Source organism: Dendrobates tinctorius, unplaced genomic scaffold (genome assembly GCF_039654945.1).
Source record: "Dendrobates tinctorius isolate UK_male_01 unplaced genomic scaffold, ASM3965494v1 ptg000020l, whole genome shotgun sequence".
Classification (NCBI taxonomy): domain Eukaryota; kingdom Metazoa; phylum Chordata; class Amphibia; order Anura; family Dendrobatidae; genus Dendrobates; species Dendrobates tinctorius.
In genome coordinates this window covers 3,721,216-3,749,121 of record NW_027361688.1, presented here as the reverse complement: position 1 = coordinate 3,749,121, position 27,906 = coordinate 3,721,216, and the positions used below count along the sequence as shown (strand labels likewise).

Genomic DNA, 27,906 nt, shown 5'->3' with positions numbered 1-27,906 from the left:
CCTTCGAGGACCTCTATTTACTGTTCCCGGTGTTCCAGGACCTCTGCTTCCTGTTCCCGGTGTTCCAGGACCTCTGCTTCCTGTTCCCAGCCTTCCAGGACCTCTATTTACTGTTCCCGCTGTTCCAGGGCCTCTGCTTCCTGTTCCCGGTGTTCCCGGACCTCTGTTTCCTGTTCCCAGCCTTCGAGGACCTCTATTTACTGTTCCCGGACCTCTGTTTCCTGTTCCCAGCCTTCGAGGACCTCTATTTACTGTTCCCGGTGTTCCAGGACCTCTGTTTCCTGTTCTTGGTCTTCCAGGATCTCTGCTTTGTATTTGCCTCTGGCTTCCAGGATGTCTCCTGTCTACTTTCGGCTTCCAGGACCTCAGCTGCCTGTTCCTGGTCTTCCAGTACCACTGATACCAGTTTTGTGTCTCCCAGGACCTCTGCTACATGTCCTTCTGTGACTACCAGGACGTCTCATGTCCACCTGCGTCTTCCAGTATCTTTGCTACCTTTTCTCTTCTGGGTGCCCCAGGACATCTGCTACATGTCCTCCCTGTGGCTTTAAGGCTGTCTCATGTCCACCTGCGGCTTCCAGAACCCATGCTACCTGTTTCCCGCATTCCTCTTCTGACTGCGGTAATGACGGTAATGACGCCTGTGGTCTGTGTGGCCACCAGGACCTTGGGCTTTGAGGATCCACCTCATCCAACACAGTATGCAGGGAGCTCCCTCTAGTGGTGGCTGCGAGTAAAACGATTTTATCATATGCTTTTATGTCTATGAAGTGGATGTTGAGCTCCGTGTCAGAAACATAGACAGACACAATCTATGAATGAAATGAATCAGGGCAGGGACACATTCTTTATCAAGTTACATAATATGTTGCCAGCTATTCACATCATGTTTGGAAAATGAAATGGAGCCTGGGCCCTTGACTGGAGCGCCGCCCGAGGCCCCTGTGATAATTGATCTCTTAGGGGATGATCCGCTGAGCCTACATACATCACATTTACACACTGAATGCATCGCCTCCTGTCTCCTGTGTAACCAGCAGATGGATGGAAACCAGTTTTATAAAAAAAAAAAATTAGGTCAAAGGAAAAAAAAAGAATCAGTATTTGGAGAGTTCGGGTTTTTTTACTCTTTAATTGTAAATCCCAACTGGCACATTCTAAATCCTTTCTCAAAACCGGAATATTTCGTAAAGACGGGAAAAAAGTAGATTTCTGCTGTGACAGCGCCACCTATGGGCCAAAGAGACAAGCGAATATTTTTTGGGAAAACAACAATCTCTTCTTCAGATTCTTCTCCTGTATTCTTGGTATAAGTACAGTCGTAGAGGAGACTTAATGCCAAAAAATACCATTTAGGGACGTGACGATACAGTATCTGTCAGACATGGCATGTCTTATGGATATCTGTATATATTCTTATACATAGGGGCAGTATTATTGTAGTTATATTCTTGTACATAGGAGCAGTATTATAGTAGTTATATTCTTGTATATAGGAGCAGTATTATAGTAGTTATATTCTTGTACATAGGGGCAGTATTATAGTAGTTATATTCTTGTACATAGGGGCAGTATTATAGTAGTTATAGTCTTGTATATAGGAGCAGTATTATAGCAGTTATATTCTTGTACATTGGGACAGTATTATAGTAGTTATATTCTTGTACATAGGGAGCAGTATTATAGTAGTTATATTCTTGTACATTGGGACAGTATTATAGTAGTTATATTCTTGTACATTGGGACAGTATTATAGTAGTTATATTCTTGTACATAGGGGCAGTATTATAGTAGTTATAGTCTTGTATATAGGAGCAGTATTATAGCAGTTATATTCTTGTACATTGGGACAGTATTATAGTAGTTATATTCTTGTACATAGGGAGCAGTATTATAGTAGTTATATTCTTGTACATTGGGACAGTATTATAGTAGTTATATTCTTGTACATTGGGACAGTATTATAGTAGTTATATTCTTGTACATAGGGGCAGTATTATAGTAGTTATATTCTTGTACATAGGGAGCAGTATTATAGTAGTTATATTCTTGTACATAGGGGCAGTATTATAGTAGTTATATTCTTGTACATAGGGGCAGTATTATAGTAGTTATATTCTTGTACATAGGAGCAGTATTATAGTAGTTATATTCTTGTACATAGGGGCAGTATTATAGTTGTTATATTCTTGTACATAGGGGGCAGTATTATAGTAGTTATATTCTTGTACATAGGTGGCAGTATTATAGTAGTTATATTCTTGTACATAGGGGCAGTATTATAGTAGTTATATTCTTAAGTACCAAAAAAATCCCCTGTTAATGGGAAATAAGTAATAGCATAACTCAGAAAACAGTATATATCAACAAAGAGCCATATCTCAACTATTAAGTGAAAATTAAGGACCAAAAGAGTTTTAGCATAAAAAATATAAATTTTATTGCATAATAATTAAAAACAACAGCATTCCTGAGGAAGCCAAGGCGCAACGCGCGTAGAGGCGGCAGGCAGTGGCAGCACATAGTCACTTCATGTAAGTGTTACGTTACTCTATTTCTTAATTGTTATCCGGTTCAACTTGCATTAATTGGTCTTTTTCTCTGCCTAGTAGAGAATACTTTGCTTTGGCCTTAGTTTGGTCATTTGTATGGGCTTATCTGCGCCAATATTTGCTGAGGTTATTATTTGCATTTTCTTTTCAATTTGCGCCCAGTTTTATTCACATTAATATGTGGTTTATTCTGCTGAGCAACTAACTATTTATTTATGTTGCTCTTCGTGAATATGCCGGCTCACATTGTGGCAATTACTTGTATTTATTTGTAACTTTTGCCACTTTATGTGAGCTCATAGGTTTGGTGCAGCTTTTTGTAACCTATTTAATCTATTCTCCGTGTGGTGGTTACTGCTCACGGCGTTATGTACATTACACTATATTGGTCCTATTTTTTTCTCAGCTGAGAATTAACATTCTAGTGAATTTATTAAAATAAATTCTTTGGCAAAAGATATACTCTCTATTACCTCTACTACATAAAATATGGCAGATTCATGAATAAGGCACTCTAGATTATATTTACACTACATGGATGTGATTTATCATTGAGTACTTTGAAGGAGTAATGCCCTTTCCACTTGGATTCTTTTCTAGATATCATCTACCATTTATGTCTACCACTGCCTGTTTTAGCATTGTTGCTCTGCTGTTGTTTTTAATTATTATGCAATAAAATTTATATTTTTTATGCTAAAACTCTTTTGGTCCTTAATTTTCACTTAATAGTTGAGATATGGCTCTTTGTTGATATATAGTTATATTCTTGTAGATAATGTGCAGTATTATATAAGTTGTTTATAATTGCTTTCTTTCTGTTTAGACTGAAGTTTGTGTCGGACTGGCAAAGATCCTACAAAAACATTCTCCCAGAAGAACTATTTGCACTTGTCGGCAGCCATGAATTTCCTCCGCAGACGTCTCTCGGACAGCAGCTTTGTGGCTAATCTGCCCAATGGGTACATGATGGACCTCCAGCGGCCGGAGAACTCCACCAGCTCTCCAGCGTCTCCGGCATTGGAGCGGAAGCAGCAGCCTCCTCTGCAGGTCTCAGCCACCTCCACATCTGGAAGCAGCCTCTTCAACTCCATCACCAATGCAGTGAAACAGACGACCCAGGCTGCTGCGGGACTGGTGGAGCAGACCGGACCCCCTGCCCCTCCTGTGGTCCTGAAACCCAAAATCCTTCTGGTCATTGACGATGCTCATACAGATTGGTAAGTTTACAATTCACCTCTACGTCTTAGTAGTAATCTTCCACACTTATAACGTACATCATCATTATATCAGCACTATATGGCAGTATTAAGTGGACCCTTTGTGTTACTATAATTTAAATAAATAGTGCTGCTATATACATATGTCACATTTGGATGACTGTTTTATCGTGGCAGCACATGATAATATAAGTTGGCACTATACAGCACTTTTATTCATTCAAGTGTAGGCATTATTACATGGTACTATATGGCAATATTAAGTGTGAACTATCATATTATTATTATTTATTTTTATAGCGCCATTTATTCCATGGCGCTTTACATGTGAGGGGAGGTATACATAATACATACAAGTACAGTAATCTTACACAATACAAGTCGCGACTGGTCCAGGAGGAGAGAGGACCCTGCCCGCGAGGGCTCACAATCTACAAGGGATGGGTGAGGATACAGTAGGCGAGGGTAGAGCTGGTCGTGCAGCGGTTTGGTGGATCGGTGGTCACTGCAGGTTATAGGCTTGTCGGAAGAGGTAGGTCTTCAGGTTCTTTTTGAAGGTTTCCATGATAGGTGAGAGTCTGATATGTTGGGGTAGAGAGTTCCAGAGTAGGGGGGAAGCGCGGGAGAAATCTTGTATGCGATTGTGGGAAGAGGAGATAAGAGGGGAGTAGAGAAGGAGATCTTGTGAGGATCGGAGGTTTCATGCAGGTAAGTATCGGGAGACGAGGTCACAGATGTACGGAGGACTCAGGTTGTGGATGGCTTTGTATGTCATGGTTAGGGTTTGGAACTGGAGTCTTTGGGTAATGGGGAGCCAGTGCAGGGATTGACAGAGGGGAGAGGCCGGGGAATAGCGGGGGGACAGGTGGATTAGTCGGGCAGCAGAGTTAAGAATAGATTGGAGGGGTGCGAGAGTGTTAGAGGGGAGGCCACAGAGCAGGAGGTTGCAGTAGTCAAGGCGTGAGATGATGAGGGCATGGACTAGGGTTTTTGCAGATTCTTGTTTGAGGAATGTACGGATCCATGAAATATTTTTGAGTTGAAGTCGGCAGGAAGCGGCAAGGGTTTGGATATGTGATTTGAAAGAGAGATCAGTGTCAAGGATAACCCCGAGGCAGCGAGCTTGTGGGACTGGAGAGAGTGGGCAGCTGTTTACTTTAATGGATAGGTCTGTTGGGGGGGGGTCATGTGAGATGGGGGAAAGATGATGAATCCTGTTTTGTCCATGTTAAGTTTTAGAAATCTAGCGGAGAAGAAGGATGAAATAGTGGACAGACATTGAGGGATTCTGGTTAGTAGGGAGGTGATATCTGGTCCAGAGATGTAGATCTGTCATCAGCATAGAGATGATACTGAAAGCCTTGAGATTCAATGAGCTGTCCGAGGCCAAAGGTGTAAATGGAGAAGAGCAGGGTCCTAGGACTGAACCTTGCGGATAGGGGGCGCGGTGAGCGAGTGCGAGACGCTGAATGTCCGGTCTGTTAGGTATGACGCAATCCAAGATAGGGCCAAGCCTGTGATGCCAAGAGATGAGAGGGTCTGTAGTAATAGGGAATGGTCCACTGTGTCAAAGGCAGAGGACAGGTCTAGGAGGAGGAGGACAGAGTAGTGTCACTTGGCCTTGGGGGTTAATAGGTCATTGGTGACTTAGTTAGGGCAGTTTCAGTGGAGTGGTGTGGCCGGAAGCCTGATTGTAATCGGTCAAGGAGGGAGCAAGAAGAGAGGTGGGAGGATAGTTCAAGATGGACATGTTGTCCAGTAGTTTTGAGGCATAGGGGAGAAGCGATATAGGGCGATAGTGTGACGACTCCTGGAGTGGACCCTCTGGGTCGTGACACCAACCCTCCCAGGGCGAGCTGACCTAGTGAAGACCACCCCCTATACAGGGAGTGTCAGGGGCAAGCCCCAGGGGAGAGGCACCACGACTGCTGGCACCAGGCGGCCGGCTCACAGGAGACACGAGTGGGTGAGTGTGTCTGCAGGAACGTGTAAAGCGTGGACACCGGAACATGTGGTATACAGAGACTTCGTTCGTTCGGGTGTGAGTGAAGCAGGATGCGTGCAAGGAGCACGTCAGAGCACTGAGCCAGGCAGCAGGTGTGCCAGGAGGTGTAACAGAGTACAGGAGCAGGGTGTGTGCCAGAGGGCACAACTGAGCATAAGACAGAGCGCAGGATTGGTACGTGTGCCAGGAGGCACAACAGATTAAGAGTCTGAGTACAGGATCAGAGCATGTGCCAGGAGGCACAACTGAGTATGAGACAAAGCACAGGGTCTGAGTGTGTGCCAGAAGGCATAACTGAGTATAAGACAGAGCACGGAATCAGACTGTGTGCCAGGAGGCACAACTGAGTATAAGACAGAGCACGGAATCAGAGTGTGTGCCAGGAGGCACAACTGAGGATGGGACAGAGTACAGAGTAAGAGCGTGTGCCAGGAGGCACAACCAAGTAAGAGACAGAGTACAGGGTCAGAGCATGTGCCAGGAGGCACAACCGAGTACGAGACAGAGCACAGGGTCAGAGCGTGTGCCAGGAGGCACAACCAAGTACAAGGCAGAGTGCAGATTCAGAGCGTGTGCCAAGAGGCACAACAGAGTGCAAGGCAGGGGACCTGAATACAGCGCACAGCCAGGCAGGGACACGGCAGACCAAGCCAGGAAGCACAACAATAATCAGGCACCTCCCCTAGGGGGAGGTCGTCTGATATAGCACATGACTGCTACTGGTTCCGGGTCAGGACCTAGCCAGAAAACACATGACCACTACAGGTTCTGGGTCAGGTCCTCCATTACCATAGAGAGGACCGAGCCCTATACAGCACTGACAGGAGCGCGCAAGCGCAAACGTGACATGTAGGAGGAGACCTGGGGACGAGAGCTGCGCGTGCGCACCCGACGGCACCCCCGGAATGGCCGCAGCTCCGGAAGAGATGACGTCGGGACCGAGGTCCCGCCCCCAGGTGAGCGCGGCGTGACAGTACCCCCCCTTTACGCCCCCTCTTTCTAAAACTGGAGAGGAACTTAGACAAAATCTGGGGTGCGTGGATATTCTCCCTGGGTTCCCATGACCTCTCCTCGGGGCCAAAACCCTTCCAATCGACCAAGAACATGGTCGATTGGAAGGAATCCCTCTTACCTTCTTCATGGCCAAAATGTCATTCACCTCAAACTCATCCCCCAAGCCAACAGGCTGGGGTGTGTGGCCTGGAGAAGGATGAAATCGGTTAAGAACCACAGGTTTTAGGAGAGACACATGGAAGGAATTGGGAATACGGAGTGAAGGAGGCAGCTTCAATTTGTAAGCAACATCATTAATCCACCTGAGGACCTCAAAAGGACCAATGTAACGGGGACCCAGTTTGTAAGATGGTACCTTAAGGCGGACGTATTTGGTAGAGAGCCACACCTTGTCACCAGGGAGAAATGGAGGAACGTCCAGGCGCCTCTTGTCAGCGTGTAATTTCATTCTGTCCCGTGCTTTCTCGAGAGCGGTTTTGGTCTCCTGCCATACCCTGGAGAACTCCACAGACAGAGAAACGGCAGCAGGTACCCCCGAGACAGGAAATACCGGTAGAGGCACATTGGGATGCTGTCCAAAGACGATGAAGAATGGAGACTTGGTAGACAATTCACTGGAGTGATTATTGTAGGCAAACTCAGTCCAAGGAAGTAGACCGACCCAGTCATTCTGATGAGCATTAAAAAAATGCCGGAGGTAGGATGTAAGGATCTGGTTGGTACGTTCCACCTGCCCATTGGTTTGGGGGTGATAGGCGGAAGAGAAATCCAATGACACTTTCATGAGTCCGCATAGAGCTCTCCAGAATCGGGAGGTGAATTGGACCCCTCTGTCTGACACGATGTGCTGGGGGAAGCCGTGAATCCTGAAGATATGGGAAATGAACATCTTCGCCAAGTCAGGAGCAGAGGGTAGTCCGGGAAGAGGAATGAAGTGGGCCATCTTTGAAAATCGGTCTACAACGGTCTAACGTTTTTATCGCCGGGCCGAAAATGTAGCTCAAAGTCAAAGCGGGCGAAGAATAGGGACCACCTGGCTTGCCGAGGATTGAGCCTCTGTACGGACTGGATGTAAGCCAGGTTCTTATGGTCCGTGAAGATCTTGAATGGATGTATGGCCCCTTCCAGTAAGTACCTCCACTCCTCCAAGGCCAACTTAATGGCCAATAGCTCTTTGTCGCCAATGGAGTAGTTCTGCTCAGTGGAGGAAAATACTTTAGAAAAAAAGCCACAGGTGACAAAACGTCCAGAAGAGGATTTCTGCAGAAGGACTGCGCCAGCCCCAGTAGAGGATGCGTCCACCTCGAGAGTGAAAGGTCTACTAACCTCAGGTCGGTGAAGCGCCGGAGCAGCGGCGAAGGCTTGTTTCAACGACTGGAAGGCCTCTTCAGCCTCAGAGGGCCAAGCCTTTGGGTTAGCTCCCTTGCAGATAAGGGACGAGATGGGGCGAACCAACGAGGAGAAAGGAGGAATGAACTGTCGGTAGTAGTTCGCAAAACCAAGGAAGCGTTGGATTGCCTTCACCCCATGGGGCTGTGGCCAATCGAGGACGGCGGACACCTTTGCCGGATCCATGCGGAGACCTGATTCTGAGATAATGTACCCCAAGAATGGCAGGGACCTTTGCTCGAAGGCACATTTCTCGAGCTTGGCATAAAGGCGGTTCTCCCTCAGGCGCTGGAGGACTTGACGCACGTTCTTTCTGTGGGCGGAGAGGTCTGGAGAAAAAACAAGGATATCATCCAGATAGACTACCACGCAGGAGTACAGCATATCCCGGAAGACGTCATTCACGAACTCCTGGAACACCGCTGGGGCATTGCAGAGGCCGAAGGGCATGACCAAGTACTCGTAGTGACCGTCTCTGGTGTTAAAGGCGGTCTTCCACTCATCCCCGGAACGAATGCGGATCAAGTTGTAGGCCCCACGAAGATCCAGTTTGGTGAAAATTTGAGCTCCTCTAAGTCGGTCAAAGAGCTCCGGGATCAATGGCAATGGGTACTTGTTCTTGACCGTGATATTGTTCAGGCCTCGGTAGTCTATGCAAGGACGGAGGGAGCCGTCCTTCTTTTTACAAAGAAAAATCCCGCTCCCGCGGGCGAGGAGGACTTACGGATAAAACCTCTCGCAAGGTTCTCCTGGATATACTCAGACATAGCTTGGGTCTCAGCAGGGGATAGCGGGTATATCCTACCCCTGGGTGGCGTAGAACCAGGAATGAGGTCAATCGGACAGTCATATGGCCGATGGAGGGGCAGAGTCTCGGCCTCCTTCTTGTCGAAGACATCTGCAAAGGACCAGTAAGCCGACGGCAGACCTGTAGGTGCCGGGGATGGACCGGCAGAGTTCATCGGACGGACGGGCAACAGGCACTTCTCCTGACAGAACGGTCCCCACCGGAGTATCTCGCCCGACCGCCAGTCCAGGGTTGGCTCATGAGTCCGTAGCCAAGGGAGGCCTAGAAGAAGTGTGTAAGACATGGTAGACAAGACGAGGAAGGAGATCTTCTCCAGGCGCAGGGCTCCGATCTGCAGCTCGATCTCTTCGGTGGCCTGGGTAACGGTCTCCTGCACGGACGTACCATTGACCGAAACAATCGACCGAGGAGTCTCCAGGGATCTGACAGGAATCCGGTATTTTTTAACCGCCTCGAGTGTGATAAAATTCCCCTCCGCGCCAGAATCCAGAAAAGCCTCCTCAGAATAACGCTTGGCACCGAGATTCAATAATACGGACACGAGCAGGGGAGGAGAGGAATCACGTACACCTAGGGAGGCCTCTCCTATCAACCCTAGGCGGAGAAGTTTCCCGGCTTCTTGGAGCAGGAACGGAGGAGGTGAGAGGAGCTCCTCTCTCTGGCTAATTCACGGGCACGTTCCTGAAACCGCAGGTCAATGCGTGTCGCCAGAGAGATCAGATCCTCTAAAGAGGTGGGAGTATCCCGACCTGCCAGTACGTCTTTGATCCGACCGGACAGGCCACGCCAAAAGATCCCTACGAGAGCCTCGTTGTTCCAACCGAGTTCGGAGGCCAAGGTACGAAAACAGATGGCATACTGTCCCACCGGTAGCGTACCCTGATGGAGGTTAAAGAGGGACTCGGTGATAGAGGCCAGCCGACCCGGCTCGTCGAACACCTTGCGGAAGGTGTCCAAAAAGGTGGAAAGCTGAGAGACGAGTGGGTCATTGCGCTCCCAGAGGGGGTTCACCCATGCTAACGCCTCCCCCTCTAAGTGTGAAACAATAAAGGCAATTTGGGCGCGCTCAGTGGGATAGTGCTGCGGCAAAAGCTCAAAATGTAACCGGCATTGGTTCAGAAATCCTCGACAAAACTTAGGGTCCCCACTATATCGGGGTGGCTTGCCGAGGCGCGGCATCGGGTGCGGGGCCGAGGACTGGGCAGAATCGGATTGTATGGCCGACAAACGGGACTCCATAGATTTCAAAAAGGCCATAATCCTGGTCTGACTCTCCTGTAGGAACACCAGTTCCTTTTGGATGGAGGTGGTGGTACCAGCGGGGACCATGGCCTGATTATGCTGTGACGACTCCTGGAGTGGACCCTCTGGGTCGTGACACCAACCCTCCCAGGGCGAGCTGACCTAGTGAAGACCACCCCCTATACAGGGAGTGTCAGGGGCAAGCCCCAGGGGGTGAGGCACCACGACTGCTGGCACCAGGCGGCCGGCTCACAGGAGACACGAGTGGGTGAGTGTGTCTGCAGGAACGTGTAAAGCGTGGACAAGGGAACACGTGGTATACAGAAAGGAGCACGTCAGAGCACTGAGCCAGGCAGCAGGTGTGCCAGGAGGTGTAACAGAGTACAGGAGCAGGGTGTGTGCCAGAGGGCACAACTGAGCATAAGACAGAGCGCAGGATTGGTACGTGTGCCAGGAGGCACAACAGAGTAAGAGACTGAGTACAGGATCAGAGCATGTGCCAGGAGGCACAACTGAGTATGAGACAAAGCACAGGGTCTGAGTGTGTGCCAGGAGGCACAACTGAGTATAAGACAGAGCACAGAATCAGAGTGTGTGCCAGGAGGCACAACTGAGTATAAGACAGAGCACGGAATCAGAGTGTGTGCCAGGAGGCACAACTGAGGATGAGACAGAGTACAGGGTAAGAGCTTGTGCCAGGAGGCACAACCGAGTACGAGACAGAGGACAGGGTCAGAGCATGTGCCAGGAGGCACAACCGAGTATGAGACAGAGCACAGGGTCAGAGCATGTGCCAGGAGGCACAACCGAGTACGAGACAGAACACAGGGTCAGAGCGTGTGCCAGGAGGCACAACCAAGTACAAGGCAGAGTGCAGATTCAGAGCGTGTGCCAAGAGGCACAACAGTGTGCAAGGCAGGGGACCTGAATACAGCGCACAGCCAGGCAGGGACACGGCATACCAAGCCAGGAAGCACAACAATAATCAGGCACCTCCCCTAGGGGGAAGTCGTCTGATATAGCACATGACTACTACTGGTTCCGGGTCAGGACCTAGCCAGAAAGCACATGACCACTACAGGTTCCGGGTCAGGTCCTCCATTACAATAGAGAGGACCGAGCCCTATACAGCACTGACAGGAGCGCGCAAGCGCAAACGTGACATGTAGGAGGAGACCCGGGGATGAGAGCTGCGCGTGCGCACCCGACGGCACCCCCGGAGTGGCCGCAGCTCCGGAAGAGATGACGTCGGGACCGAGGTCCTGCCCCCAGATAAGCACGGCGTGACAGATTGCTAGACACAGAGGATGGGTCAAGAGAGGGCTTTTTAAGGATGGATGTGATTGAGGCATGTTTAAAGCTTGAGGGGAAAACACCAGTTGTTAGTGATAGGTTGAAGAGATGGGTTAGGGTTGGGATGAAGACTGTGGTGAGGTTTGGGATGAAGTGGGATGGGATCGGGTCAAGTGCACAGGCAGTGAGATGTGATCTTGAGAGTAGAGTGGAGAGTCGATCTTCTGTAATGGTGGAGACGTTGGTTTTGGAGGAGGAGGGCTGGGAAGTCTGGGGGAAGGGCACTGGGGGTTGTTGACCAAAACTGTCTCTGATGTTATCAATCGTCTCCTTGAAAAATGAGGCAAAGTCTTCAGCTGAGATGAGTGGAGAGGGAGGAGGTGCTGGGGGGCGGAGGAGAGAATTGAAGGTGTTGAATAACTGTTTAGGGTTGTGAGACAGGAAGGATATGAGAGGAGAAGTAGGTTTGTTTAGCTGTGGCGAGTGTGGCCTTGAAAGTAGTGAGGGACTGTTTGAATGCCATGAAGTCCTCATTGGAGTGGGATCTTTTCCATCTCCACTCAGCGGCCCTGGAAGCCCGCCTCAATACGCCATATTGTATGCTTACTCTGACAGTATTATGCAGGTAGTATATAGTAATATTGGTTGGCTCTATACGGCATTTTTATGTATATCTGCAGTACTATACCACACTATGAAATGGGAAATACAGTATATTACATGTTATAAGCTTGGTGTATGACAGTACTATTAGATTGGCACAATATATCAGTTTTATATATGTATGTCGTATCATACCACACTATTAAATGGGAAATACAGTATATAACAGGTATAAACCTAGTGTATTATTTAGACAATATGGTACTATTAAATTGGCACTATATGGTAGTTTTATTAGCTGTTAGAAGTTATTATGACTATTATTATTACTTTATGATACAATTTAGTGGGGACTACTGTGTTACATACGTAGTATATGGCAGTGTCATGTTAGCACTGTATGGCGCTTTTATATTATGGCATTATTATGTCATACTACATGGCACAATTAAGTGGTAACTGCTGTATAGACTTTGTAATATTATTCGTTGTGTAGGCAGTGTATGGTAATTATATTATGTTGCGCTTTTATATGTTCACTAGTAGGCATTATTATATAATACTGTATGGCACAAATAAGTTGCAGTGTTATATGCTTAGTATATGGTAGTATTATGTAGGCAGTGAATGGTAATATTGTGTGGTGACGGTTACATCTTTTATTACTATGTGGCAGTATTATATCGCCATTATTTGGCCGTCATGGTGGCACTAAGCATGAAATCTGCAGCATTTATTAATTTAAACCTATTGAATCCGATTAGAGGTAATTTTAGCAGAAGATCAAGCGGATATTTATAACGCAGCACCCGTGCGGGGGACACTGCAGAGCTCAACCTAGTGGTGCTGAGCTCTGTAAGGTAAGCGGTAATTTCAGATTCCTCCACTAGATGTCGCTGCTGTACTGACCGCTGCTCGGAATGAGGCGTGTAGTAAAAAGGAACAAGTGTGTGAAAATGCCTCACCGCATGTGTTTTCGTACAATACAAACAATTACTCCTCCGAAAAGCATATTTAGCATAAATTTGCATACATTACATCCCCATCGGTGGTCTAGAGGTTCGACGAACATATACGACAAAGGTGGTGTGAACAGAACCTAAACTGCACAGTCTATGGGAGTCTACGGTAGTCTGAAAGTCACCAGGAGAAGCTCTGTGTATCCCCATGCTTTACACTGCAGCTCTGCTTATTTAAAGAACAATTAACATGTGGTAAAGAGTGAGATTCCTCTGAATCGCCCTTAAAGGGAATGAGTTCCCATGCCAGCGATGCCCGATGATGCCGCTGGGACATTTTTCCACCTTTGCCTGGCATCTCCCAGGCAGAGTGCCGCCATTATGTGCACACAATACCCCCATACAGTAGTGTCTTGTCTCCCCAGATCCTCCGAGGTCGGTGACTGGGACACTCGCAATGGGGGGGGCAATTCTCAGCGACGTCCAGGACGTGCGGTGTCTCCGGATTAATCCTACATACTGGGGGGGACGCGAGGGGACATGATCTACATACACAGCGGGGTCCAGGCGAAAAAAGAAGACGCCGCCAAAAATAAATCAGGGCACAAAAGAAAAGAATCCAACTTATTCCCATGGGAGAAGTCCCCCGATCCATCCTGGGGGAGCAGATTGGAATGTCATTCATGGGGGATTTATCAAATCAGCGCATTATAAAGGACGTGTAGATCCCCCCCAAAGGAGATCCGTTATCTGAAAGCAGCTCTGGATGTGACTAGAGGATAAGAAATGACATATTTAGCGACACTGAATACGACTGAAGCAAACCCTCAGCTGCACTGAATCTCAGACACTTTTTTTAAAATTTTCCTGATGTTGAAAAGTGAAAAAACACCGATTATTATCTGGCCACTATGTGGCGACATATTATTACTCATTTTACATGTTCTTTCTATTAGAACTAATTCCCCCCCCCCCATTTAGTATTAATTTCACTCACATATATAACACCATTCATTTTCACACTAATGTCCCCATTGGCATTCACTATCAGGCTTTGAAGTGTGAGAGGAAACCCACACAAACACAGGGAGAGAATACAAACTCCTTACAGGTGCTATCCCTGGTGGGATTTGAACCCAGGACCCCAGCACTGATAAGGCTGCAGTGCTAATCACTGAGCCACCGTAAAGTTCTAACCACTGAGCCACCATGATATCAAACATGTTGCATTTAAGTCACTGGCGAGTTTCAATGCCCAAAGCGGTTCCAAGATCAATCTCTGACAAAAATCAAAGTCCACAACTCGGCAGCGCTCATAGTTTTTGCCAGGAATATGTGAATATTATATTTTGTAAAACATTTCAAAGTCTGATGTATGAGTCGCTTTTTCCAGCAAGTGTTCATGTGACTTCAGTCTATGGGTATTGTTATTGTCCTTCATTTGTGTTCACCCGATTACTCACTTCAGTTACAGAATAATACTGCCCCCTATGTACAAGACTATAACTACTATGATACTGCCTCTATGTACAAGACTATAACTACTATAATACAGCTCCTATGTACAAGAATATAACTACTATAATACTGCCCTATGTACAAGAATATAACTACTATAATACTGCCCCTTATGTACAAGAATATAACTACTATAATACTGCCCCCTATGTACAAGAATATAACTACTATAATACTGCCCCTATGTACAAGAATATAACTACTATAATACTGCCCCCTATGTACAAGACTATAACTACTATGATACTGCCTCTATGTAAAAGACTATAACTACTATAATACTGCCCCTATGTACAAGAATATAACTGATATAATACTGCCCTATGTACAGGAATATAACTACTATAATACTTCCCCTATGTACAAGAATATAACTACTATAATACTGCCCCCTATGTACAAGAATATAACTACTATAATACTGCTCCTATGTACAAGACTATAACTACTATAATACTGCTCCTATGTACAAGAATATAACTGATATAATACTGCCCTATGTACAGGAATATAATTACTAAAATACTGCCCCCTATGTACAAGAATATAACTACTATAATACTGCCCCCTATGTACAAGAATATAACTACTATAATACTGCCCCTATGTACAAGAATATAACTACTATAATACTGCCTCCTATGTACAAGAATATAACTACTGTAATACTGCTCCCTATGTACAAGAATATAACTACTATAATTCTGCCCCCTATGTACAAGAATATACTGTAACTACTATAATACTGCTCCTATGTACAAGAATATAACATATAACTACTATAATACTGCCCCCTATGTACAAGAATATAACTACTATAATACTGCTCCTATGTACAAGAATATAACTACTATACTACTGCCCCTATGTACAAGAATATAACTACTATAATACTGCCCCCTATGTACAAGAATATAACTACTATAATACTGCCCCCTATGTACAAGAATATAACTACTATAATACTGCTCCTATGTACAAGAATATAACTACTATAATACTGCTCTTATGTGCAAGAATATAACTACTATAATACTGCTCCCTATGTACAAGAATATAACTACTATACTACTGCCCCTATGTACAAGAATATAACTACTATAATACTGCCCCCATGTACAAGAATATAACTACTATAATACTGCCCCTATGTACAAGAATATATCTGCTATAATACTGCTCCCTATGTACAAGAATATAAATGCTATACTACTGCCCCTATGTACAAGAATATAACTGCTATGATACTGCTCCCTATGTACAAGAATATAACTACTATAATACTGCCTCCTATGTACAAGAATATAACTACTGTAATACTGCTCCCTATGTACAAGAATATAACTACTATAATTCTGCCCCCTATGTACAAGAATATACTGTAACTACTATAATACTGCTCCTATGTACAAGAATATAACATATAACTACTATAATACTGCCCCCTATGTACAAGAATATAACTACTATAATACTGCCCCCTATGTACAAGAATATAACTACTATAATACTGCTCCTATGTACAAGAATATAACTACTATACTACTGCCCCTATGTACAAGAATATAACTACTATAATACTGCCCCCTATGTACAAGAATATAACTACTATAATACTGCCCCCTATGTACAAGAATATAACTACTATAATACTGCTCCTATGTACAAGAATATAACTACTATAATACTGCCCCCTATGTACAAGAATATAACTACTATACTACTGCCCCTATGTACAAGAATATAACTACTATAATACTTCCCCATGTACAAGAATATAACTACTATAATACTGCCCCTATGTACAAGAATATATCTGCTATAATACTGCTCCCTATGTACAAGAATATAAATGCTATACTACTGCCCCTATGTACAAGAATATAACTGCTATGATACTGCTCCCTATGTACAAGAATATAACTACTATAATACTGCTCCTATGTACAAGAATATAACTACTATAATACTGCCCCCATGTACAAGAATTTAACTACTATAATACTGTCCCCTATGTACAAGAATATAACTACTATAATACTGCCCCTATGTACAAGAATAAAACTACTATAATACTGTCCCCTATGTACAAGAATATAACTACTATAATACTGCTCCCTATGTACAAGAATCTAACTAGTATAATACTGCTCCTATGTACAAGAATATAACTACTATAATACTGCCCCTATGTACAGGAATATAACTACTATAATAATGCCCCCATGTACAAGAATATAACTACTATAATACTGTCCCCTATGTACAAGAATATAACTACTAAAATACTGCTCTTATGTACAAGAATATAACTACTATACTACTGCCCCTATGTACAAGAATATAACTACTATAATACTGCCCAATGTACAAGACTATAACTACTATAATACTGCCCCTATGTACAAGAATATAACTACTATACTACTGCTCCCTATGTACAAGAATATAACTACTATACTACTGCCCCTATGTACAAGAATATAACTACTATAATACTGCCCCTATGTACAAGAATATAACTACTATAATACTGCCCCCATGTACAAGAATATAACTACTATAATACTGTCCCCTATGTACAAGAATATAACTACTATAATACTGCCCCTATGTACAAGAATATAACTACTATAATACTGCACCTATGTACAAGAATATAACTGCTATAATACTGCTCCCTATGTACAAGAATATAACTACTATAATACTGCTCCTATGTACAAGAGTATAACTACTATAATACTGCTCCTATGTACAAGAATATAACTGCTATAATACTGCTCCCTATGTACAAGAATATAACTACTATAATACTGCTCCTATGTACAAGAGTATAACTACTATAATACTGCCCCCATGTACAAGAATATAACTACTATAATACTGCCCCCTATGTGCAAGAGTATAACTACTATAATACTGCTCCCTATGTACAAGAATATATCTACTATAATACTGCTCCTATGTACAAGTATATAACTACTATAATACTGCTCTCTATGTACAGGAATATACAGTAACTACTATAATACTGCCCCCATGTACAAGAATGTAACTACTATAATACTGCCCCCTATGTACAAGAGTATACCTACTATAATACTGCCCCTGTGTAAATAAATTGAATATGACTAGTAATAAACTACTTTACGCTTGCAAGGCTCCATATAATTCCCCTTTCTTTTTTGACAACTGATGATTTGTTTCCTTCTTTTTCAGGGCCAAGTACTTCAGAGGGAAGAAAGTGAACAAAGATTATGAGATTCGGGTGGAGCAGGTAGGTCGCACTAAGAATTTTCATTAATGATTTATAAGATGAGTAAGTTAATGTGTTTACAGTAACTATAAATCCTCAAAACCAGAGAGAAAATTGGATCAAAAGCTCCGTTATATATGCTACAACTCTAATAAACATTTAATTCTTGCTATCTCAGCTACCACTAGGGGGAGCTGCATGTATACAGATATACATGATAATATTCTGTCTGCAGCCACCACTAGGGGGAGCTCCCTGTATACAGAGGTACATAATAAGATCCTGTCTGAACTCACCACTAGGGGGAGCTCCCTGTATACAGAGATACATGATAAGATCCTGTCTGCAGCCACCACTACGGGGAGCTCCCTGTATACAGAGATACATGATAAGATCCTGTCTGCAGTCACCACTATGGGGAGCTCCCTGTATACAGACATACATGATAAGATCCTGTCTGCAGCCACCACTAGGGGGAGCTCCCTGTATACAGAGACACATAAGATCCTGTCTGCACCCACCACTAGGGGGAGCTCCCTGTATACAGAGATACATGATAAGATCCTGTCTGCAGTCACCACTAGGGGGAGCTCCCTGTATACAAAGACACATGATAAGATCCTGTCTGCAGTCACCACTAGGGGGAGCTCCCTGTATACAGAGATACACGATAAGAGCCTGTCTGCAGCCACCACTAGGGGGAGCTCCCTGTATACAGAGATACATGATAAGATCCTGTCTGCAGCCACCACTAGGGGGAGCTCCCTGTATACAGAGATACATGATAAGATCCTGTCTGCAGTCACCACTAGGGGGAGCTCCCTGTATACAAAGACACATGATAAGATCCTGTCTGCAGCCACCACTAGGGGAGCTCCCTGTATACAGAGATACATAATAAGATCCTGTCTGCAGTCACCACTAGGGGGAGCTCCATGTATACACATATATTAATGATAAGATTCTGTCTACAGCCACCACTAGGGGGAGTTCCCTGTATACAGAGATACATAATAAGATCCTGTCTGAACTCACCACTAGGGGGAGCTCCCTGTGTACAGAGATACATGATAAGATCCTGTCTGCAGTCAGCACTAGGGGGATCTCCCTGTATACAGAGATACATGATAAGATCCTGTCTGCAGCCACCACTAGGGGGAGCTCCCTGTGTACAGAGATACATGATAAGATCCTGTCTGCAGCCACCACTAGGGGGAGCTCCCTGTATACAGAGATACATGATAAGATCCTGTCTGCAGTAACCACTAGGGGGAGTCCCTGTATACAGAGATACATGATAAGATCCTGTCTGCAGTCACCACTAGGGGGATCTCCCTGTATACAGATACATGATAAGATTCTGTCTGCAGCCACCACTAGGGGGAGCTCCCTGTATACATATACATGATAAGATCCTGTCTGCAGTCACCACTAGGGGGAGCTCCCTGTATACAGAGGTACATGATAAGATCCTGTCTGCAGTCACCACTAGGGGGAGCTCCCTGTATACAGAGATACAGGATAAGATCCTGTCTGCAGCCATCACTAGGGGGAGCTCCCTGTATACAGAGATACATGATATGATCCTGTCTGCAATCACCACTAGGGGGAGCTCCCTGTATACAGAGATACATGATATGATCCTGTCTGCAGCCACCACTAGGGGGAGCTCCCTGTATACAGAGACACATGATAAGATCCCATTTGCAGCCACCACTAGGGGGAACTCCCTGTATACAGACATACATGATAAGATCCCGTCTGCAGCCACCACTAGGGGGAGCTCCCTGTATACAGACATACATGATAAGATTCTGTCTGCAGCCACCACTAGGGGGAGCTCCCTGTATACAGAGACACGTTATAAGATCCTGTCTGCAGCCACCACTAGGGGGAGCTCCCTGCATATAGAGATACATGATAATATTCTGTCTGCAGCCACCACTAGGGGGAGCTCCCTGTATACAGAGATACATGATAAGATTCTGTCTGCAGCCACCACTAGGGGGAGCTCCCTGTATACAGAGACACGTTATAAGATCCTGTCTGCAGCCACCACTAGGGGGAGCTCCCTGCATATAGAGATGTATAATTTTAGTATAGAACTCAGTGGTAAAGTATTCTTTTTACGGTGAGCTCCCCCTAGTGGTGGCAGCTGATACGATGATGTCATGGAAAGCAATGAGAGTCTGATTGGCGATTTAGTGGGTGCTTTAGTGCTATTTCAGCATTTTTAGGGCTGTACTTGTGTGATTTCTTGCCACCAGGATTAGAAAATATGGCTGTCTTGTTCCAATAAACAGCGCCCCCCGCTGTCAGCAGGATGTGTCTGCTATTGCATCTCTATTGAAGTGAATGGTGTAGAGCTGCATTACCACACACAGCCTGTAGATATGGAAGGCGCTATTTTTGGAAGAAGTCAGCCATATGTTATTAATCATGTGCTACCCCTTTAAGTTTTACTGAAAAATGTAAATCAGACGGTAGCGTATTACCCGCGGTGTGACGGTCCTCTGTACCCACAGTCGTGGCCGCGGTGCCAACTTCTGCCTCCCGAAGCTGCGAAAAACAGAAAAAAAAATTGCTCTCTGACCTTTTGTGCCGCGGCGCCAAAAATCCTGAGCTCTGAGGGTGAAGGCACAATGAGGAGCCGCTCTCGCCCCTGCCAGCTGCAGACCTCGGCCTTGCCAGCGTCGTGCTCGGGGCCACACATCGGTGGGCGCAAGACTTAAAGGGGAAGGTTTTCATAAAACCCCGCGACTCTGACCCCCATCCTCCGCTCTCAATAGTCGCCACGATTCCACCGTCCCATCCTTCTGTCCCTCTGCAGCCACATCGCCCCCTACCCCCGCCGCCCCATTAATATTCTCCACGTCTGGTACCAGAACAGACCCTCCATTCATGGATTCCTCATGTGGATGGAAGAAAGACGGAGACGTGGGGAGAGCCCAGGGGGCGTCTTACCCGGAGACCCAGGGAAACAGTCAGCAGGAGACAGTCAAGAGCACTGACTGTACCCACAATGCACACTGGCAATACAGCGCTGTGCACACACCAGGGAGACACACGTCACCTTAAATGGCAGTCCTACCTAAAAATTTAGTTTTACCTTTAAGGGGAGTTCCACTTTTACAGCAGTTTTAGCTATTGCTTAAAGAGTATTTCCACCTTTAATGGCAGTAATACCATAAAGGTTAGGTCCACCTTAAGAGTAGTTCTGGTCCACCTTAAATGATCATTTTACTTTTTAAAAGGCTTGTTCCACAATAAATGGTAGTCCCACCTTAAATATTAAAGGGTTGTTCCACCTTAAAGATGAGATCCACCTTAAATCATAGCCTTACCTTAAAGGGCAGTTCTCCCTTAAATGGCAGTTCCACTTTAAGGGCAGCTCTAGTTTCAAATAAAAGGGTAGTTCCACCTTATAGTTTTACCTTAAAGGGTTGCTCCCCTTTGGATGGTAGTTACTCCTCAACTAATAGTACCACCTTCAAGAGAAATTCCAACTTAAAGGGATATTCCCATCACCAAGATCCTATCCCAATATGTAGAAGGTGTAATAATAATAATATTGGCAATACCTCCAATTAGAAATGTAGTATAGTTCTTCTGATTAGCTTCGTTGCTTATTCCATTGCAGTAGATTAGGTTTCTATGGTTACGACATTCATACAGTGACAGTTAATTAGCTGTTAGTTGTAGTAACTCTTAACCAGCGTCGGACTGCAGCACCTTGGGCCCACCAGAGAAAATGATTCTTGGGGCCCACTATGTAGCTACATAGAAATAAATACAAGACCACCAATTGTGTCGTAAAACACGCTAATATCAGGGTATAATATAAGGTAGTACACGTCTTAATTATGTAGCAGGGGTTGGCGTAGAATCATAGAATCATAGAGGGGTAGCCCCCTCATAGAATATAATGTAGCCCCCTCATAGAATATAATGCAGCCCCCCTCATAGGGTAAAATGCAGCACCCCACAAAATATAATGCAACCCCCTCATAAGGTACAATGCAGTCCTCACCATAGAATATAATGTAGCAGCCAAATAGGGTATAATGCAGCCCCCCTCATATCGTATATTGCAACCCCCCCATAGAGTATACTGTAGCCCCCTAATAGGTCATAATGCTGCCCCCTCATATAGTATGATGTAGCCCCCCAGAATATAACGTAGTCCCCTGAGAGAATAATGCAGCACCACCACAGAATATAATGCAGCCCCCATAGAGTATACTGTAGCCCCCTCATATAGTAATATGTAGCCCCCAGAATATAATGTAGTCCCCTGAGAGAATAATGCAGCCCCACCACAGAATATAATGCAGCCCCTTCATATAGTATGATGTAGCCCCCCAGAATATAATGTAGTCCCCTGAGAATAATGCAGTCCCCCCACAGAATATAATGTAGCCCCCTCATAAAGTATAATGCAGCCCCTCTCCACCACCATCATTGTCCTCATCACCACCTCCATCACTGCCTATTCCCCCACCACCCCTATCATTCTCCCCCTACCCCATCACTGCCCATTCCACCACCTCACTCATTGCCTTCTCCCCACCATCATTGTCCATTTCATCACCTCCATCATTGCCTCCCCCCACCACCATCATTGTGCATTATTGTGCATCATCTCCATCATTGCCTCTCCCCACCACCATCATTGTCCATCACCTCCATTATTGCCTCCCTGTGAGGAACGGCGGACCGCTGCCACCAAATTGCGCCGGACAGCGGACCCTGTGCCACCAATAAGATCACGATCCCACCACCGACACGGGTTTGTCAGCGGACGGAGGGACATGACGCACTGCCGGCACACGGCTATCACAGGCACAGTGGGGGCTTATATTAGTTATCCCACCACTGGCACCATGTGACAAAAATACAGCAAGCTAATCTTGCGCTATCAATTTATCGCAGGGGAGTATTTTGGTTGCCCCACCACTGCTAACAACCTTCCAAGAATTGCAGGGATTTATGTATATCCCACTTTCTCAGTTCCACTTTGGAACTCGCAGCTCTCCGTCACCTCCCCTTACCCTCTGGTCAGTCAGGGAACTGCACCTAGGGTAATTAGTCGCCGGACGGGCTGCTTGTTGTGCACGGGCAATTAGACTACTGCAGTAAGGGAATTATCAATGCTGTGGCCGCAGTCCCTCATTCAGCATGTAAGACCCATCTGTACTGCCAGCTAGCCTAGCCAGCCGCGCACACCACGCTGCCACCAGCCACGCTTTACTTAATCAAAAAGTTAATTAAGAGGGTCCGCGGCAAACCCCCAAATTAGTAGCGATTATCTAAAAAAGGCGCATAGTTCGTTTCTTAGAGCATGGAGTCAAACTGATAATTTTACGATTTATTCCCCAAAGTCGAGCAGTGATTACAAATACAAAAGTTGTAATAAATTGAGACATTACATATGTACAAATACAAATATAAAACAAAGTGGATGAAAGAACAGAAAGTAACACTCACATGTGCGTAGTTGGTATTAGGCAGACCATATGGCTGGGGGAGGGGCGCTTAACCAAACGTCCCCACTCATCGGCACGTCTCCCTGGCAGGAGGACTCCAGCTGAACCGACTGGAATTTTGTAGGGAACACCTATAGCCTAGGGTCTGTGACCTCATGAAATGGGCGGTCTGGTGAGGTCCAACCCCCCTTCTATCTCAGTTATAACTTAACTAAAAAAGTTATGATAACCATATCTTAATGGGGGAAGCTCGTATGAACTCACCAAGGGTATCATGTTTCCCAGTGTAACAAACCCAACAAGAAAACATCAAGAATGCACTAGATAGGACACTCCATTTGGGAGCAATCCATATCTCAATTTCTGGAAGTCCAAGAATCATGAAACTTAGGGGTTTAGAAAGCTGGCTTCGTGCCCTTCGCATAAATGTGAGTTTCATATCTCTGTCACAAGCGAAGTGCGCGCTGGAGCTTCTTTTAATATTTCCTATACCTGTAGGCAAGCCGCATTTTTCAGAACAAAGAAATGCTTTCCCTTGCAGGGGGTGAAGGCTGCGAGAGGAAATGGACGGTTTCAGGTTACCAGCAAGCACAGAGCTGATAAGGAGAGGGGGAAGGAGGGGGGTTGCAGCTACATGACAGGCTCGTCTCCTCAGTGTGTAGCAATGGGAGATTCTAGAAAGTTCTGCAAAATCATATCTTACATTACACTCCCCCACCTCCATCATTGTCCATCACCTCCATCATTGCCTCCCCCCACCGCAATCATTGCCAGTCACTCCATTATTGCCTCCCCCCACCACCATCATTGCACATCACCTCCATTATTGCCTCCCCCCACCAATATCATTTTCCATCACCTCCATCATTGCCTCCCCCACCTCCATCATTGCCTCCCCCACCTCCATCATTGTCTCCCCCACAGCAATCATTGCCAGTCACTCCATTATTGCCTCCCCCACCACCATCATTGCACATCACCTCCATTATTGCCTCCCCCACCAATATCATTGCCCATCACCTCCATCATTGCCTCCCCCACTACCATCATTGCCCATCACCTCCATCATTGCCTCCCCCACCAATATCATGGTTCACTCAGTCACACTCACACAGCACCTCATCACTCTCTCACACTCACACACACATACACACGCAGCAGACACACAGCACTACTCACCTCTCCGCAACCTCTTTCTTTCCGGCAGCTTTCTCTCTGAGACAGCACGCTGGATGATGACGTCATCCAGCTGGGCTGTCTCAGACAGGAAACGCCCAGAAAGCAGGATGCCGGGATATGCTGTGGCTGCGGGGAGGTGAGTAGTGCTGTGTGTCTGCTGCGTGTGTATGTGGTGTGGTGTGTGAGAGAGTGATGCGGTGATGTGGATGGGCTGCCCACTATTAAAGAGGAATGGTATTCACTCTTCTCCACGCCCATAGGGGAGAGGAGCTGGCACAGGGCGGGCCCCCTTGACTCAGGGGTCCCATAGTCACTGGCTTGGGAGCCCCTCGAGCAGTGGGGGCCCTAGGCACCAGCTGGCCAGTATGCCAGCAGGCGTCAGTGCCTGGGCCCTCCGTTCTCCGGTGGGCCAGTCCGAGCCTGCTCGTAACCATAGATACCTAAGCTACTGCAATGCCCTGCACATGAGGTAATCAAAATAGCTAATCAAAACAACTATACTACATTTCTAATTAGAGGTTTTTGCTAATATTATTATTACACCTACTACATATTGGGACAGGAAAGTGGAGATGGGAATACGCCTTTAAAGGGATTATTTTAAGTTCTTACTAAATAGTTAAAATATATAAGTGCCTGTAACAACAAAGAACTTTGCAGATCCCTCCTCTCAAAAACTGGGGGATTTTCAGTTGTTTTGTGGGTTGCTCATCACCTAGGTAACCGACCACCTCTGCAGTCTCAGAGTGGCTGGTTACCTGGGTAATGGCTTTAGAGCCGCTCTGAAGCTGGTTGGATCTAGGGATCTTCAGCGTCCCTACGAACTATTGACCCCGTCTACTCCGCAGCTGTAAGAGTTACGAATCAATCAGCATTGGCTTACCTACTTGTTGACGGTTTCCACTTGGCAGTAGCTAGCTGTTTGCTACCGTCAGCTCCTTATTGTTAGTTTCCTCAACCAATGGATATGTCAGCAATGGCTATGATCCATTCTGACTATTTCTACCCATGGGACCGTTGTTACATATAAGAACCAATTCAGTAAATGTTCAGGTTGCTTGCTGATGGTTTCCACTTGTCAACAGCTAGCTTTTACCAGAAATAGAGTCAGCAGCAGACAGAATACTTACTGACTGCCTCCACGTAACAGCAGCAATACAATAGACGTGGATGAGTGTCCTCTACTTGCTGACAGTTTCTCCATGGTAATAGCCAGCAATGAGAGATTCTTGATCATCAGCACAAGATGTTGATTAATTCTGATTAATCCATTCATTTTTAAGCTGCTTGCTGATGGTTTCCATTTGGAAAAAGTCAGCTTTTTCCTGAAGATATGTCAGTCAGCAGTGGCTGAATATAACCAAGGCTACTTGTTGACAGTCTCCACTTATTTGCATTGTGGTGCATTGCTCAAGCAGCAAGATCAGCGGATGGTCAGGGCCCAGATCTCATCCCTTCTGCCCCTCTCCTGACTGTTTCCACATAGGCCTGTCTAGATTTTCTTCCATTTCTTTTCTAATTTGGTCTCGGAAACTTGGCAGATGTAAAATGCCAGAAAATCAAATAATAAACTCTTCAGAGAGAAGCAAAACCGAAGGAAGGAACACGGAGGCCGCAGAAGATAAGATCCGCAGCGCTTGATCTATTTTAGAACCTGAGACTTGGAATTTCCAGGAGATGAAAAACTAAACACAAATCCGAGCACAGACCCCAGACTGTACATATACCGGGGGTAAAGGGGCACTCCGCACAAAACGGATATACACTGATGTGCCCAGAGAAGGGTGTGACAGTGCGGAGCGTAAAAAAGAGATGTGTCACCAAAATACAGGAGCTCCATCCAGAGAGAAAGACGTCTCTTCATTAGGAGCAGTATTATAGTACTTATATTCTGTACATAGGAGCAGTATTATAGTAGTTATATTCTGTACATAGGAGCAGTATTATAGTACTTATATTCTGTACATAGGGGCAGTATTATAGTAGTTATATTATGTACATAGGAGCAGTATTATAGTAGTTATATTCTTGTACATAGGGGGCAGTATTATAGTAGTTATATTCTTGTACAGAGGGGCAGTATTATAGTAGTTATATTCTGTACATAGGGGCAGTATTATAGTAGTTATATTCTGTACATAGGAGCAGTATTATAGTACTTATATTCTGTACATAGGGGGCAGTATTATAGTAGTTATATTCTGTACATAGGAGCAGTATTATAGTAGTTATATTCTGTACATAGGAGCAGTATTATAGTACTTATATTCTGTACATAGGGGGCAGTATTATAGTAGTTATATTCTGTACATAGGAGCAGTATTATAGTAGTTATATTCTGTACATAGGAGCAGTATTATAGTACTTATATTCTGTACATAGGGGCAGTATTATAGTAGTTATATTCTGTACATAGGGGCAGTATTATAGTAGTTATATTCTTGTACATAGGGGGCAGTATTATAGTAGTTATATTCTTGTACATAGAGGGCAGTATTATAGTAGTTATATTCTTGTACATAGGGGGCAGTATTATAGTACTTATATTCTGTACATAGGAGCAGTATTATAGTAGTTATATTCTGTACATAGGAGCAGTATTATAGTACTTATATTCTGTACATAGGAGCAGTATTATAGTAGTTATATTCTGTACATAGGAGCAGTATTATAGTACTTATATTCTGTACATAGGGGGCAGTATTATAGTAGTTATATTCTGTACATAGGAGCAGTATTATAGTAGTTATATTCTGTACATAGGAGCAGTATTATAGTACTTATATTCTGTACATAGGGGCAGTATTATAGTAGTTATATTCTGTACATAGGGGCAGTATTATAGTAGTTATATTCTTGTACATAGGGGGCAGTATTATAGTAGTTATATTCTTGTACATAGGAGCAGTATTATAGTAGTTATATTCTTGTATATAGGGGGCAGTATTATAGTAGTTATATTTTGTACATAGGGGCAGTATTATAGTAGTTATATTCTTGTATATAGGGGGCAGTATTATAGTAGTTATATTTTGTACATAGGGGCAGTATTATAGTAGTTATATTCTTGTACATAGGAGCAGTATTATAGTAGTTATATTCTTGTACATAGGGGCAGTATTATAGTAGTTATATTCTTGTACATAGGGGGCAGTATGATAGTAGTTATATTCTTGTACATAGGGGGCAGTATGATAGTAGTTATATTCTTGTACATAGGGGGCAGTATTATAGTAGTTATATTCTTGTACAGAGGGGCAGTATTATAGTAGTTATATTCTGTACATAGGGGCAGTATTATAGTAGTTATATTCTGTACATAGGAGCAGTATTATAGTACTTATATTCTGTACATAGGGGGCAGTATTATAGTAGTTAT

General features: G+C 44.8%; 1 protein-coding gene across 1 annotated transcript in view; it reads left to right on the top strand.

Annotated features, from left to right (window-relative positions):
- SYN3 (synapsin III) overlaps nt 1-27,906 on the top strand; it is a 247,764-nt gene that overhangs the window by 42,240 nt on the left and 177,618 nt on the right. Inside the window, exons 2-3 of the mRNA XM_073567487.1 lie at nt 3,379-3,772; nt 17,826-17,883. Coding sequence (XP_073423588.1) covers nt 3,456-3,772; nt 17,826-17,883 — 375 coding nt within the window. The 5' untranslated portion in view covers nt 3,379-3,455. The remainder of the gene's footprint in view (nt 1-3,378; nt 3,773-17,825; nt 17,884-27,906) is intronic.